The sequence below is a fragment of the Channa argus genome, chromosome 11 (genome assembly GCF_033026475.1).
Source record: "Channa argus isolate prfri chromosome 11, Channa argus male v1.0, whole genome shotgun sequence".
NCBI classification, from domain to species: Eukaryota; Metazoa; Chordata; class Actinopteri; order Anabantiformes; family Channidae; genus Channa; species Channa argus.
Window position 1 is genome coordinate 18050661 of NC_090207.1, and position 15973 is coordinate 18066633.

At 38.7% G+C, this 15973-nt stretch overlaps 1 protein-coding gene across 10 annotated transcripts; it reads right to left on the reverse strand.

Moving 5' to 3' along the window:
* Window positions 1-1442: 1442 nt before the first annotated feature.
* Window positions 1443-13997, reverse strand: kansl3 (KAT8 regulatory NSL complex subunit 3). Of its 10 annotated transcripts, none has more exons than XM_067519874.1 (22): window positions 13822-13996; window positions 11149-11423; window positions 10851-11021; window positions 10512-10602; window positions 9732-9917; window positions 9487-9615; window positions 9267-9383; window positions 9079-9177; window positions 8444-8515; window positions 8293-8367; window positions 7935-8092; window positions 7757-7820; window positions 7453-7641; window positions 6943-7099; window positions 6616-6693; window positions 6136-6315; window positions 5910-5997; window positions 5564-5691; window positions 5081-5187; window positions 4372-4570; window positions 3353-3465; window positions 1443-1996 (listed from the first exon to the last, which is right to left on the reverse strand). In XM_067519874.1, exons 2-22 carry the CDS (start codon window positions 11358-11360, stop codon window positions 1991-1993), a joined length of 2619 nt encoding a protein of 872 aa, XP_067375975.1. In that variant the 5' UTR covers window positions 11361-11423; window positions 13822-13996; the 3' UTR covers window positions 1443-1990. The 10 variants fall into 10 exon arrangements, with proteins under 10 accessions (XP_067375975.1, XP_067375973.1, XP_067375974.1 ...); XM_067519872.1 differs by having other exon boundaries at window positions 3326-3465; XM_067519873.1 differs by having other exon boundaries at window positions 3353-3468.
* Between the last annotated feature and the right edge of the window lie 1976 nt (window positions 13998-15973).

Here is a 15973-nt window from a genome sequence, read left to right on the forward strand (position 1 = left end):
TAACGTTATCCCATAAGCTTATTGAAAAAAACAGGGTCTAGCTCTCATTTTGTTCAGGACTACAAAAGTGTGCAAAATTTTAAAGTTTGAAGTAATGTGCTTACATAACAACCCAGAGTCTTTTTCATAATTCAGCTTTTCATATTTTTTTTAACAGTTGGAGTTACACTCAATCTCTCCCTCGCTTTCCTCCCCCCTTTATCACTTGCGAGCGCACGAACCTAGTAGAAACGCACACTTTTCACGCGCTCGCTGTTCGCAAGTTGTCACGCGACTCGCGCTAACGCGCGCACGCGCACGCAGACACAAACAAACTGTGCCTGACCTCTACATGGAGTCACGAGTGATTAGAGCGCCGCCTGTTGGCAATATACGGAACATTACAAATGGAAATGCAAGGTTTGGTGTCTTATTGTAATGATCAAAACTGTTTTCTCTGGTAGTGATGTCTCACCTACTTTAATTTATTGCATTTAACTAATCACATATATTACATTAATAACTCATTATTTAAATGGCCGCTACTATGGCCCTTTTATCCAAAGCATTTTATGATGTTGCTTCTCATTCATTCATTCACACACACTGATGTCGACACAGATAGTGGCTGCCATCCAAAGTGCTCACCTGGCCCACTGGAAACTACTTGAGGTTCAGTGAATTAGCCAGGAATCAAACCACTGACCCTTTGGTTTGTGGAAGACTGCCTTACCAACTGAGCTGTAACTGTAAACCTATGTACACAACTAGTGGAAAGTAGGCTATACGAACTGTTATTTTTTTTCTTTCTACCTGCAACTGTGAAAATGCTTTTTACAGTGACACCTTAGTAGTGATATCAATTGCAGGGACAGTTCTTCTAGTCTTATTAAATTGACATCGTATATCAGCGGGGATCATATATTCTTTTCAGTCTCACTTGATTGCGTTCACACACGTAACACATTTTTCAAGACAATAACAAGAACTACATTTTATTGGAGATTGGATGGCGAGACCTCCAATGGATTGCTTGAATCTCCACTGGTGCTGATGACTGGAATCTCTGCCAGGAGCTCTTTTGTTTCCTGTATGACTGGCATCAGTTACCCTGCTCCTGCCTATTACACACAAAGCCTGGCTTATATCAGTGGGAAGAGACACACTCCATTCTTTATCTTATCTAACTGTTGCCTCTGTGTGGAATTTAAGACAGGATGTCTGCTGAGATGAGTGGGCTGTATTTATGCTGTTGCTGTAAACACAGCGGTATAACTATCGTGCATGAGCGTAAACTCCTTCATTATATTTTCAATAACAGCTTGCTCAAGGCTACAACTGTTGAACACACAAGACCAAATATTTAGATTAGCAAACAGGCAACATAAATGACTGTCTTCTGGTAAATCTGTTTTTCTAATTTAAACGAAAAGCCGGTACAAAGTATATAATGACACAGGGAACACAAAACAAATACTATTTATTATAATTATAGACATGATCTGATCTGTGAATGTGTTTGTTAAGTGCATAATGCATATATTTAGCATTGAGCATTGCACAGACAGCAATCTATAACAATGTGCAGTTGCTTCTTCAAACAGAAGATTATGACTAATGCTGACATTTAATTATAGTTTAAATAAATTTCCTGTCATTGAGGATACCATGTGATCACAGCACAGCCTATATCCCCGTTTGAATTAGCTTAATAAAGTTAAAGGTGTGAGAAGGGCGAATGGGCTGTAGCATGAAGATCACCAGTGCAGTGTTAACCTCAAAATCATAGTTCAGCCACAGCCACCAGTGACCGCATCATCTTCTCCAACCCTCCCGATGGGGTAGCTCTCCGGAGACGGTGGGGCAGGTGTTCTGCACGTTGTTTTGTGGTGCGTTCATCGTTGACATGGGGGGTGCAGTCTTATCAGCAGGTTCTTTTTCCCAGACGCCTCCAGCACAGCGCTAGTTTACATCAGGTGTGTCACCACATGGAAACTTTGAGCCAAGACTGTCACTGCTGTAAAAGGGCACAGTGAAATTAATTAACAGACGATAATTCTTAGTTGAGGAAGTTGTTTTTTTACACTGCAGTTGTAGCAGGATGTTGTGCAACGTCTTTCTTCATACAAAAGGCATGTTTTCATATAAACACGGCTGCGGTTTCTTTTTCTGCTGTAATTGTTTTAGGCATACTGACCATTGAAAGATCTCATCCTGATGTGATTTTGGTGTAAATATTGGGGCACACAGTCCAGGATTTATGTGAAAATAAATTACAAATTCTACCTGAGAACATGTGAATACAGTTAAGTGCAAATGTTTGTACCCCTTTTACTTTGTTTTACTGTTTAACATGCCAAAGATTTTTTTTTAATGAACATTATGTTTAATGCACAATAAGCAATTAGAAATGTTACTTCATCAGAAATGAATTAAAATTAAAATGTAATTAACTTGTAGAGGGGTATGCAAATGTTTGCACTGATATAATTTTCATTATTTTATCATAACCTTTGTATACAATCCTTGACCATTTTTCTTACTTCTGGTATACCTTTACTTGCTGAAGGTGCATTAAATAATGAATAAGATTGTATCCCCTTACTATCATTTTTCTTTCATCAACATAGTATGCAATGCACCTTCAGCTAGTTGTGCTCAATCCTGCTTCTTTTCCAATTTGGCATCTTCTAGCTCAATCAGAAGCTGGAAGAATGGTATGTTCCAGCTTCGGATTAACTGAACACATGATCTAAGTAATTATCAATGGGTATGGATAATTGGAAAACAAGCCAGGCGGGGCCCTGCCTAAATGAAAAGGATTGAGAACCCTTGAGCGAATCTAAATGTTCTAATATTATGATGATGAAATAATGCTAGTATATAATTCAACATGAAAATAAGGGATACATAAAAACACTGTACTACCAAATTTAGGTGAGAATACACTTAACTTGATTTTCAAGTACAACTAAAACCTAACATTAACTTCACGTAAATGTTTAGGTGTATTTATGGGCACCTGACTATTCTAAAATTGTGAGCCTATCCTTTTAAATGTGCAATAATGCTATCAAATACCACCTTGACAACAAAATAGAAATAAGGTTTACCAAAAGCAGTTGTAACCAGAAACAACATGTTAGGACATTTTTAGTTATAGTGGCTCAGTCACGAAGTAAATGTCACCCAAGATACATTTTCTTGGGATGTATGGGATAAGAATGTAGGCAGAGTGAAAGCAGACAAGGTAGAGGTTGCAAGTATCAACAGGTAGAAGGCTACATGTGCTATCATGTTAGCAATAACAGTAAGTCAGCAAATAAAGTTTCCAAGTTAAACGTACCTAATAAGACACTGAGATGATACACACCTTGGTTTCATGGTTACAAGTTGGCATCACACCAACACTTTGGCTGCCAGATCCCAATCTACTCTGCTGTGCTCCGCGAAGTGTCACCGTTATAGAAGTGGGGGCTTTCTGCCCTACTAACACACAAACAAAACTGCTCAGCACTAATAGCTAATCGCACGAATCCCCAAAACACACATGAAGGACTTGACCATGTTGCTCCACTACAAAAGTTGTTCAACATATAATGAAGGCAATCACAATGCTGTTTTGGCTTGGTGGTTGTGTTAGCAAATTAAAACAATAGCAGGGTGTTGGACATGAACGTTATAACAAAAAAGTACATTTGGAGGTTTAGTTAGAAGAAAGGGGTAAGAAATACAACTGATTCACAGTACAAGGGAAAAAAACTGAAGCAATGAAAACATGGGTTTGATTCCAGTCTTTATTGTAACAATGGCAACATAGATTGGGTAATGTCATGTGCTACTGTTATTGCTTTTGAACAAGTCTGTAAGAAGTCCACATTCATAAACGTAAATGTTATAAAAATGTGATTAAATGGTAGGGCTTACAATACGTTAAGACGCAAAGAGGTAAATGAAATAAAAACAAACATGAAATGATAACTCCAACAAAACAAAACAAAAAAACTGTCTGGGTATCTTATTAAATTTGGTCAATCAACACGTTTTAATGTAATTCAAGACACTTTTGTATCAAATGACTTAATACTGTGTGTATTTGCATCCTTTTCTACCTAAACATTATTTGTCAAACATAAGCTGGGAACTCCTTGCATTTCTTATGTAGCTCTTTCTGAACAAGAACACAAAACAAGCTGTAAGCCTCTGATCTGCTCTCAGATGTCAGTCAGATTCTGTCAGGCAAACAACCTATACAGACACGTCACCAGATCTCTCCTCTACTGCAGCAATGCTCCCTGGCCTAGATGTTCTGATCTAGTGTTTACCAAACAAAGAATGAATGAAGCCAGGGCAGTCAACGTGGCCGTCGTGTTTTGGCAGTTCGAGACATACCAGCAGTCTGATTCGTGATGTGAGCCAAGCTGGGCAAGCTGCTGGCAAGTTTGGCAAGCCCGCCATTGCTGAACAGCTGGTGGATGGTGGTGCTTTTAGCCACTGCTCCTGAGGTGACCACAGGCACCGCTCGGAGCAGAGTACTGCTGCCGGTACCGACAGAGCTCAGGACCTGACCCTGGGTCTTGTTGCAAACTGCCTAAGATTGACACACAAATAGTTTCCTTATTAATGCAAACAACAACATAATGAGGATAAATACAATTACTGCTATCAGTACAATTGGCTTTGAGTTGCCATTTTACACAATATTAATATTATTAGATTAATAATCAACTTTATAGTGTATGCTGGCATAGAGCTAACCTGTGTGTCTATAACTAAATTCATTAAATAAATACACAACTGCAAAAAAATACAAGTGAAAATGCATTTTAGTCACCAAACATTTACAGGGAGACTGGAAGGACCTGACAATGCGCTCATATTGGCTTGAGCACTTCACAACAGTACTTTAATTGGTTGTGTTAATAGGAGGTATGACTACAATAATAAAAAAGTATATTTATAAGACAAAATGTAAATTGTTTTTAAAATAAAGTTTAAAAAATAGAAACTGGTTGTCAGTTTTATATTACACTATTCTAAACGAGGAAAACTTCATTATGGTCCCAACTTTGTTTAATATAACCATACAATCAAGAGGTACCTGGGTGCTGCCTGGGTTAGCTGTTGTAGAGGGCAAGCTAGGAGCTTTGGTGACGATCTCCTGAAGACTGAAACTTATGCCTTGCAGAAGACTGCTGGCGGAAGGTGCTGCACACAAGCAAAGACACTGAATCAATGCAGCTTAAATTTGGGGGAATGTAATTCAAACAGTGCCTTTGAAATGATACTTTTGCTCAGCTACTTTTTTGCTCGGCTCCCCCAAGCTCCCTTCCAGGACTAGGTGGACACACACACACACACACACTCACAAACACACCATATGAAAGTCATAGGGTTTGTGACAAGGACACAGCGGCGCATGAGGTAATGAATGATGATGTTTACTTAATTATGACGTCATCACACATTATTTTCTTCCAGTGTTCATATATTTAATTTCACTCAGTAAAACAATTAGGGCTGCAGTGAGTTGAGGCTTGAGCTTAGCTGCACAGTTGAGCAGGGCGGGATAGGACAGAGATACCTTGGGCAGTAGCCGGAGCTTGCACGTGGGCTGGTGTGGACGACCCTGACACCATGCAAGGCTGCACGCTGTTGAATGAGCTGGAGCCTGGGGACAGGGCACCAGACACGTCTGAGAGACTACCAGACCTGCAGCGACACACATAACCACCAGTCTACTCAGGAGCTGCGCCAGCAAGTGCTGTGTGGCCATCACCCAGCTCCCAAACTCTAAGCACGCCACTCAAGTCCCTCTTCACTAGGCACACTTTTGTCCAATAGGTGGGAATAGGTGTGAGTAGGCATGGCAAGGGGTTGAAGCCCTCTAAATTAAATGTGCCTGTGTGCAGCAAGCCCAGTTAGCTTACCGTTGGCCTGTAAGTAGTCCAGAGAGCTCCTTCGCTCCAGCTATAGTCTGTCCCACTGTCACTGTTAAAGGCTTCCCAGAGACACTCACTGCAAGGAAAGAATAGAATTTCAGTTAACAGTTATTTATCTTAGGGACAAAGACATCAAATCATCTTTTATGGAAAAAACATTTCAATCAACTGCTTACATGTAATTTAATGGGGGAAAAATATGAAACTTTTGTACCTTCCTGTGCAGCAGGGTTGATGGCGCCCCCTGCTGACTCACTTTGGGAAACAATGGTGACCTTGATCTTGGCTCTCTTGGAAGTTTTGCTAGGTGTGGGACTGGGCGTCTGTCTTCTCTTGCCCAGGGAACTTAGATCCTCTCTGTCAAGGCCCTCCATCTGATCACTGGTCACTGGCACTGCACCACACAAATAAACAAACACCTACTGATAACCAAAAGCTTTCTGTAGGTAGCCAAGAGGACATGGACCTGGGTTGTTTATACTTACAAAAGCCCATCACTGAGTGTTTTATAAAACCTTTTTATGCAACTTTCAGTTGCATGTAAACCTGCTATTGTGATATTCTGAACTTCAATCCAAGCATGACAATTGGTGCAGTGAAATATTTTGATGTCAGCTCTCATTCAAAAATTTGTGCATTGGACAGAGAGGGGTGAAAAGTGAGGAAAAAGATAGGAAGAGGGATAGTCACTTACCAAAAATACAAGGAGGGGTGCCAGGAGGAAGATTTTTCCTCACAAGCATGTTTTGTTTCATAAATGCTGCAAACTGAGCTGGAATGAATGGGAGAAAAAGTTGGAAAGGAAAGTTGTAGGAAGAGAAGAGACAAGAGAATGAGAGTAGAGCATTTCAGTCACGTTACACCTCTTCCGGTCAGATGTCGTGACGCGATTTTGTTTTCCACAAAAAATTAAGAAAGAAATGAAAAAAGTCAATCATTCTCACAACTTACTTACTCATTCAACTTTCAGCCACCAATTCAAGCCTTAGTGATCACCTTGTTTTTCTGGTGAAGAACTAACCTTGAGCCTGCTTGTGAGAGAGAACTGTGCCCGAGCGCTGCATGTGGGTCTTAAGGAGCTGTGTAGCTGTGATCAGACTGGACTTCTGTGCTGGAGACAGGCCAGACGTCTTAGGTTTGGGACTTGAAGTTGGACTGCTACAAACACTAGACAGATCCTGAAGACAAAATAAAGAATATAAAAACATTTGTTTTACATGTGGACCCTTTGCCATTGATATTTATAATTTGCAGAGCTTTGCTTTGAACAGAGCTTCAGTCAGTCCAAACAAAGTCTGGGTATTAATATTCTTCCCAAATGCTGCCTTAAACATTTAGATTATTAGAAAAGACAGAGAAGTACGTAACATATGTGGATCACTGTACAGTGACCAAAAAAAAAAAAAAAAAAACGGAAACAAAGACATAAGAGAGGAATCAGGATTTTCCAGTGATAATTGGTTTACCAGAGCAATGATTAAGGTATCAAAGCAAAGTTTCTCAAACATTACGGTAGCAGGTGTTAAATGACCTCTGAGCCTGATGGTGAGATGGGAACTCTAAGCGCAGGGGAGGAAGGTCGTCCTCTTTCCAAGTCAAAAGGAAGCTCCCTTCGAGGCCTTTTCTTCTTCTCTGTGTCCAGGTCCCTCATCTCAACTGAGCCATGACCGTGGCCCTCTGACCTTGTGAGGACACCTGACAAGAAGTCAGCTATCTCATCCTTTAAGTTAGTAAAAGAAAAATGCTTTAGTTATCCAGTTATCAACATCATAGTATTTGAGTTTTTTTTTTTCTCTACGTAGAGCAGAGTATGAGAAACACTCCGGAGGACAAACCTGAATGCAGCGGTCAACCATGGACTGTGTCAGTCCCTCTGATTTCATCTTTGCTGAATTAATTCTATGGAGGGAGACCATTTACAGTTACTATACTAGAATATTTAAATCCTCATACAGTTCTTAACTAGAAAGAATTGTATGATTTCTTTCCTTTTAATCAGAAGATGGGACTGACCTGAGGTTGTCATCTGCTCCTCCCACCACCACCATGCTGTTGTCTGCCCTCAGTTTCTCTCTGAACTCCTCCATGCCTTCTATGCTACACTGCAGAGCATTCTGGCCGACCACAAACAACACTGGGGTCTTCATGTCCAGCAGCGGGTCGTCTACATCCTGAAAACAAATATATATAAGCATTTTCACAGTCTTTTTAAAAGAAACAGCAAAATAACACAAGTATTTATGTAATATGGAAAAAAACATAGATAGATAGATAGATAGATAGATAGATAGATAGATAGATAGATAGATAGATAGATAGAGACACACTCATACACACACACACACAAACAATGTAATAATTGATGTCTTACTCCTCTTGGCCCGCTGACTGTTAATAAAGGAAAGCTGAGACACACCACAGCAGTGAGATACTCCATAAGGGATACCTGTAATTAGTCAGTATTAAATTAACAAATTAAGCTTGATTTTCATATCAATGAGATATGTTGTTAAAATTCTTACATGACAAGCAATGAGAGCACCAGCATTCCAGCCGACCAGGATAATGGGTTTGTGGGGAAAGTGACTGTGAACCTGGTGGTTGAAAGTTAAAACACATAATTAATATACCTGTAGACATAAACATTGAAGTGTTAAAAGAAACCATTGAAACAATATACAGTATGATTTTGTGTAATTAATTTAAAGAAAAGTCATTTTAACACTGAATACTGTGGTTGTTAACACAATAAACCATTCCCATTTAAATTTGATATTGTTTTGTATTAATATCTTTTTGTTATACGTGCCAATGGACTGCTGTTGGTGAAAAACAATTGTTTTAGAAATTTGTTTGAAACCACATACTATATAAACTTTCTAACTTTCTTCTAATTTCAGTGGTTTGCTTGCATAAGAACAGTTCACCCTTAGCTGGATGGACTTCATGGTCCAACACCGTTTAAATCTGATAGGTTGTTTTATTTACACTGAATAAAACCTGAGAACAGACCTGCTCCTATGTCAAGCTCAACCAATGGATCTGGGATTATGTTAAATCATCAACAAAATTATCTGGCTAAACTGTTCATCCACATATGAAGAATAGGCCCTACAGCCTTACAAGTAAATTATTAAATAAAAATAAAACATCCTACCTCCATGACCTTGGCCCTGACTGTACCCAGCATGTGCTCCAGACACTGGGTGATGCCAATATTGGCTCCGCTGTTGACATTAGTGTGCACTGGGATGACCTGACACAGAAACAGCTGTTGTAAGCACTTTTCCGAGATTGATAAACACACATATTCAGCTTAAATTGTAACTGAATTAGATTTCATACCTTTCCCAGACAGGCAAGCTGTGACTGCCAGAATCTCATTCGCCGGGAGGTAGAGAGGGCAGGATTGGTTGGGCTTGATGGAGCAATTAGGATGAGTGGGGATCCAGGAAGCTTGGTCTGAAACATGTAAGACAACAGACAGAGATCTGTTGTACATCATAAAGTTCAGAAAGTTGTACAGAAATGTTTTCTCTTAATGAGCGAGATAGTTTAGTTTTACCGGTTTGTTTTGAGACAAAACCCCAACAGCTGGGTCCCAAGGTCGTTTCAGTAGCAGTGACAGAGCTTCGGCACTTGGAGCTCCAATCTTTGCAGATGGCAGCAGCATTCTGTCAATCAGCGAAGGCAACTTCCCAGACACAGAGATCAAAGCAATTTTAAATTAAGTGTTCAAAATGCTGCACATACAACGTAAAATGTAGACTAATTATTACTTTTATTCTGTTTACATATGGCACAGCATACCTTGCTTTTGAGTGTCTGTAGCACATCGAGGTAAGCAGCAAGCATTGCAAGGCTTAAGGATTCAATCATTGTTGTGTGTAACCACTGTGTAAGTTTGGTGTCCCAGTTCACACTGGCTAACGCATGCCGCACCTTCCTGGCACATTTGTCAACAGCTATCCTCCGCAAAACTGGCTCATTGGAAGCCTAAGAGAAACAAAACCATAAAGAAAAGCAAAATTATTTATTAATTTTTAATTTTATTTATTAATTATTACTACTTTAACGTAAACACTGATACACAAATGGCTTTAATCATTTTTCACTTTACAAGATAACATCACATCAGCAATAACATTAGCAGGCAGTTGCTTTTCAACTGATGACATGTAACTTCCACCTTTGATCTCACTTACATTTAGTAGATGAACTAAATCCATATGCTCTTCAAAAAATTAATAGTTTAAATTAAAACATTCAAATGTATTAAAAATGCAACTAAAATACATATTTTGGCCAATATTAAAGCAGGGTGTAGTTACAATTTTCTATTCACTTATTTAAAAATGAGCTGTAAATGAACGAATTTAACAAATATGTAAATGTTGCGGTTGTTCTAACTTTGCACTCGCCCCCTCCATTATAGATTTAAAGAAATAGGAACAAGAACAGACATCAGCACAAATAGCATCAGCCTACCACAACTTTCTAAATAAACATTATTTTATGATTATTTCAAACAGAGAATGAAGCAGTCTGCAAACCTCTGAAAACATAATTAGACAAATAGGCCCAACTTACATTTTCATTGGCCAGGCGAGCTAGTCTTTCAGCTTGTAGAGCCTTAAGGACTTTGTTGAACAGTTTGTTCTGAGCAACTGACCATCCCGTCCTGAAACGGAATAATGATAAAGTCAAAGCACATTTTGTAGCTGAAGCTTTTACTGACTTAACTTTATCATGTTAGAGTGTAAATGTCCAAGTCAGATATCTCCACATGTGACAACACTAACACTTTTTTGCTGTGTGACATGACAAATTCAGGCAACGTCATACTTACACATATAACAAATAAACACAGATCAAATATAACAGTAGGTAATAAACAAATAGTGGACAGTGACCCAGGTCTTTTATTACTTGTTTATATGTTCCTCCCAGTCATCTGGAGGCGGAGGGCTCTCAGCAATGGTACGGGCAAACAGGACATGCCGCTCACACTCATTCATCACACTAAGGGCTTTGTGGTTGTCATATAGAGGAATGGGTGTTGGTGTGACAGTTTCCACGTCGATTAAGGAATCGGAGTCTCTGCAGACAAGACAAGAATCACTGCAAAGCACAACAACCGTTTCATCACAAAGTCCGATGACAATTACAAACTCAAGTCTCAGATTTACTTCAGTATTACATTATGACTTGGAGCTTTTTGACTCACGATAAGGCTTCAGGTTGGCGACGAGGGGTAACAAACAGCGTCCTTGTGGGCCGGGCACTGCTTGCATCTGGGTGGGCATTCCATGGCTTGGCATAGCTGTGGTCCAGAAACACCAAATCCAGCTCTCTTTCATGAGCGGAGAGCTGGAAAAGCAAGGACGTGCCCATCTTTCGTGCCGATATCTGGAAGTCCTTATCCCCAATACGATGCATCCTCTTCCTGGGCCCCAAAGGGCCCTGGACAGGACTCGAGACCTTGTGTGGATTCAGACCAAACTGGCAGGAAAGAAGGGTAAGAAGTTTCTTACTTCTTTTAAACAGGTGGAGAAAACAATTCTTTTTCCTAAGGTAAATGATAGTTTAATTCAAGCCACAAAGATCAGTTTAACACGTCACACAATTTAGAAAGCATATATATCTTTTTCAGTGACCATGGAAGCTTTAGATTAGATTCAACTTTATTGTCATTACACATGTACAAGGCAACAAATTGCGGTGTTTCCTACATATACAATATAATTGGAGCCCCGCCTTTATATTAGCGGATAGTATAAGAGTATTTTTCCTTGCTTTACCGCACCTGTAGACTGCTTATTTGCTGCTTAAAATGTCAAATAGCAGCTTAGATTAACAGTCAATAAGGTTCGTTCCAAGATTTGAATTGATGGCAGGACAAATGAAGCGTGTTTTTGGTGTGTGCTCTCTGCACATTGGTGAAGAAACAGGCTTCAATACAACACTCCTGTCTGTGCCAAACTGTGTCTATATATAGGAGGGCTATTTAGTCTATGTTGTTGCTCGCATTATTCTACAGCAATGAATACATTTTTCACTCGTTTGTCAGTTTATTAGGGACACCTACAAATGAAAGCAAGTCAGTTTAAACCAATAGTCTTACAATAAAACCTCACTTCAAGAAGGTGATGATGTTCAATTTTGTTTGAAACCTTTTTAGAGGACTTTATTCAGCTGCTGAATGATCATTGCGGAAGATGCTGCTGTTGAACTGTGTCATACGGGTTGCTGACCTTAGCATATACACTACTCAAAAAACTCACACTATAACCATGAAGCTGAGTTGTTGTGTAGAGGGTCGTAAACCTGTACCACAGAACCTCAATGACCTGAAGGCAGCCCTTCAAGAAGAGTGGAATACCATGCTTCAGTAGACAATAAGCTGACTTGTGAACACCATGAGACGTCGTTGTCAAGCTGTAATTGAGGCTCAAGGACACCTGACAATTTACTGAGACGCTGACATTTTTTGTTGTGGTATACCCACCATTGTTAGCTTTTGTTTCAATAAATTGTTTGGGATGAAGAAATTACAATTGCATCCTTCTACTTAAATGTCCTACTTTCATGATATAATGTCACTGTAGCATTTTTTTTTTTTTACATTTTCCATATGTTTCTACCGAAACTCGAATATCCCTTACTTTTTGTAGTAGTAGTAGTATACATTCACTGGTACAGATGTGGTAAAACTCTTAAAACTCTTTTCTGTATAGTGGAACACAACTCAACAGCTTCAAACTTAACAGTGTCCAAAATGACCATACAGCTGAATAAGCACATATACCACATAAAAACAAAACAAACAGAATATTGTAACTGTCAATGTGAGCTTTTATCAAAGTGGAGAGTATTCCAGGTATGAGTGTGTATTTTGTGATTTACAGTAAAAACAGTCATGTAGTCTAATCTGATATTATTGTTTATGCTCTACAAATAATCTTTTAAATATGAATTAAAATGTGGATCTGAATTTTACATTTTAGCTTGCTCAATGCTAATATTTTATTTGTAATTCTCTGAAATAATTCCAATATTTTCAATTATATCATCAAATGTTTATGTGAGCAGATTTGGCTCTACTTTGCTATTATTACATTGTGCTTTGTGACTCAAAGAGAGACAGAGAAAACACACGTTAACTGTTCTATCTATGATAAGCATTGGCATCAGCCATTGGCAAACCCATATCAGTTGACCACTGCAGTCCAAGAACTCTCAAAGTGAGTCTTCCAATTTAAATATTTGTGTGCAAAAAGAAATTGCAGAATTGTAGTGATTATTCAGGGCAGTCAGTGTATTTTAAGCAAGTAGCTGCTGGACAAGGTGTCAAAGTACAATAGGTATTTAGTATTTACACTGAGGATCTACCGTCTTCTTCATTTACTGAACTAACGTAACGAGTTTAAGAAGCTAGGATAACGTTAAGTAGCTTGGCTTTTGTAATATTGCAGTTAGTGTTGATCATAATAGGACATCTGTTCATGGATTGAAAGCTCGGACTCTGGGGGTGACTGATCATTAACTTGAAGTATTCCTATGTAGACTAAAGAAATATCCAGAAAAATAAAAAACCCGCAAGCAAATCGATGCTTGACGTTCAACCATCTAACATGCAGGTGCTTTGTCCATAGCACCGCCCGTGGCTGTCATGTCCTGGAAATACTTAGCTTGCATAATATTTTTGACCTTATTCAGATCGAATATAACTTCGAAAGTAAACATTAACACACCAGTTGAATGGGCGGACCAATGTGTGGTACTAACAGCGTAACATTTCACGTTAATGTTGAAGATCTGTGAAGCAGCTGTGGAGTGGCCTAGCAAGCTAACATTAGCACATCAAGCTAACCGAATAACAACGTGTTATACTACTCACCTTATGGTTATATTACTCCATTATCGCTCTGACGGTTTAGACTCTTCTTTTGACAAAGAGAATAAAGAAGGACTACTTTATTAATAAATTGAATAAAACGCAAATATGCAGTGCGCACTAGCCTCACTTCCTTTTGTTATGTGATCTGTTACCATGTTAACGTCACATCCCCCCTTTCTGGGCAATCAAAATCGAGAAGGACAGCGAGGGCTGGATTTCGACTAAACTGGCAACCGTGTTTGTGGCGCGCCATTGAGTGACGCGAAACCTGGACTGGATCAGTACGGATCTTTGTCCACTCCTGCAAAAAGTCTACTGGTACATATAATAAAATTAACCTGATGTCTATAAGAAGCTTTATTTGTAAGTGAAGGGAGGTTTAAATGACAGCCTCAATCATTTTACGTTTTTTTATTTTTGGTTACTTAAAACATCCAAATAGGCTACATATTTTCATTTCCTAAAATGAAACTGAAGTATTTTGTTTTAAAGACTTTGTATTTGTTGTACATTGTATGGTGTAGTTTTATTTTTTATTTTCTATTAAAACAAATATCTTGATCATACAGATCTAGACATAATAAGCAATGGTGACCTTGTGCTATTAGGTAACCTCTCTCCCCCGTCTTTATTTGATTCCAAAGGTCCCTGTAGGGACACTGGATAAAAGAGTGCGCTTAAAAAAATTGCCAATTTTACCTTATTACTCATACACCTCTTAGATCGTTACACATATCCCTGCCACAATGGTAAGTTTAATATTCTTAATAAAAAAGACTGGTCACGTTAATTTGTACATAGCTGTTTTTAGGTTTAGATTGTTTTTAGACTGTTTGACTGTCTGTTGTTTTTCTCAGCTTTTCATCAAATACATACAGATAAAGGCAAATATTTAAACAATATGCTCAGCTCAAACAGAAAGAATATTTTTATCTTTTTGTTGTTTTCCTGTAAAAGAAATATTTGGCTCTGACTTTGCTGGTATGTGCTCTGCTGCCACTGTCAAATGCCTTTTGCGAAATAAAGCCAATGAAATATGGTAAGAGAAAAGAAAAACACCTTCTCATCATTAGAACAATATAAAAATTTCACATGGTGTCACATTATGATTGTGCTAAAAAATACTTTGTCCTTTTTTCAACTCAGGCACGACCCATTGTCAGGATTTAACAGACAACACATGGCATGCAATAGGATCTAAATGGAGAAACAGTCAATGCATGGACTGTACCTGCAGGGGATGTTGCTCTGCGTAAGTACACATACCACAACATTGCGTTTTTAAAACAGAGAAAAATGTGTCTGTGCATTTACATATTCTTCTGGATACTTATGATTGCAGATATTCCATCCCCAGTGGTTTTCCTGATGACTGTGTGTCAGTGTTCGATTCAGTGGCATGTGAATACATTGTGCACAAGAAGGACAACCCATCAGTTCTCTGTCCAATTTTCGGTGCAGTGGGGAAGTAATGGATTTATTCTTTGAGATATTTCATTGTCTGCTTATGAGGAAACAGAAGGAGAAAGGCATGATCAGACATGATACCTCACTGGTTTTGCAGAATAAAAAATGATTTGGGTCGACTACACATGTGACAGATGAAAATAAAATACAAATTAAATCCTATTTCTTTTGCTTTTGAATAAATCATACATTTAAATCATACATTTCTTTACAGTTTTCTTTACAATTTCAAAACCGGAAAGCGTTAGGGGCATCCAACAACAATTCTGTTGTACTATGGGGAAATTAGGAGCTGTTATTTTGGAGCCATACATAAGAACAAGACTCAAAGTCACTTAGAAGTCCCCCAGCTTCTGTAAAAATACAACAGGCCTACAGGACTGGGATGGCCCCTTTAATTTAATTAGAAAACTGACTTGTAATACAGAGAACCTAATCCAACTCAGTGGTCACGTAGTTCTTGCATAAGTGACCAACACAGCTCAATGATAATAGGCCGGTGTTTTAAAAAATCCGGATTATGAAAAAGAAACTCCATTAACACAGATGAACTGACTCACAAATAATGCACATGACTGAAAAGAAGAAATAGAACATAGTGACATATCTTCGTACTGCTACAATACATTCATTTTTGTGAGTTTAATACAAACCACATTCATCATAATACTGCATTGTGTGAATG

What these genes read in the sequence shown, in the direction of transcription:
- kansl3 (XM_067519871.1), bottom strand. Translation starts at nt 11,360, where the DNA reads ATGCATCGTATTGGGGATAAGGACTTCCAGATATCGGCACGAAAGATG. An exon ending in TGGGAGGAACATATAAACAA is followed by an intron (nt 10,603 to 10,850) that starts GTAATAAAAGAC and finishes ATTCCGTTTCAG; the next exon opens with GACGGGATGGTCAGTTGCTC. An exon ending in GGACTACTTACAGGCCAACG is followed by an intron (nt 5,692 to 5,909) that starts GTAAGCTAACTG and finishes GTGTCGCTGCAG; the next exon opens with GTCTGGTAGTCTCTCAGACG.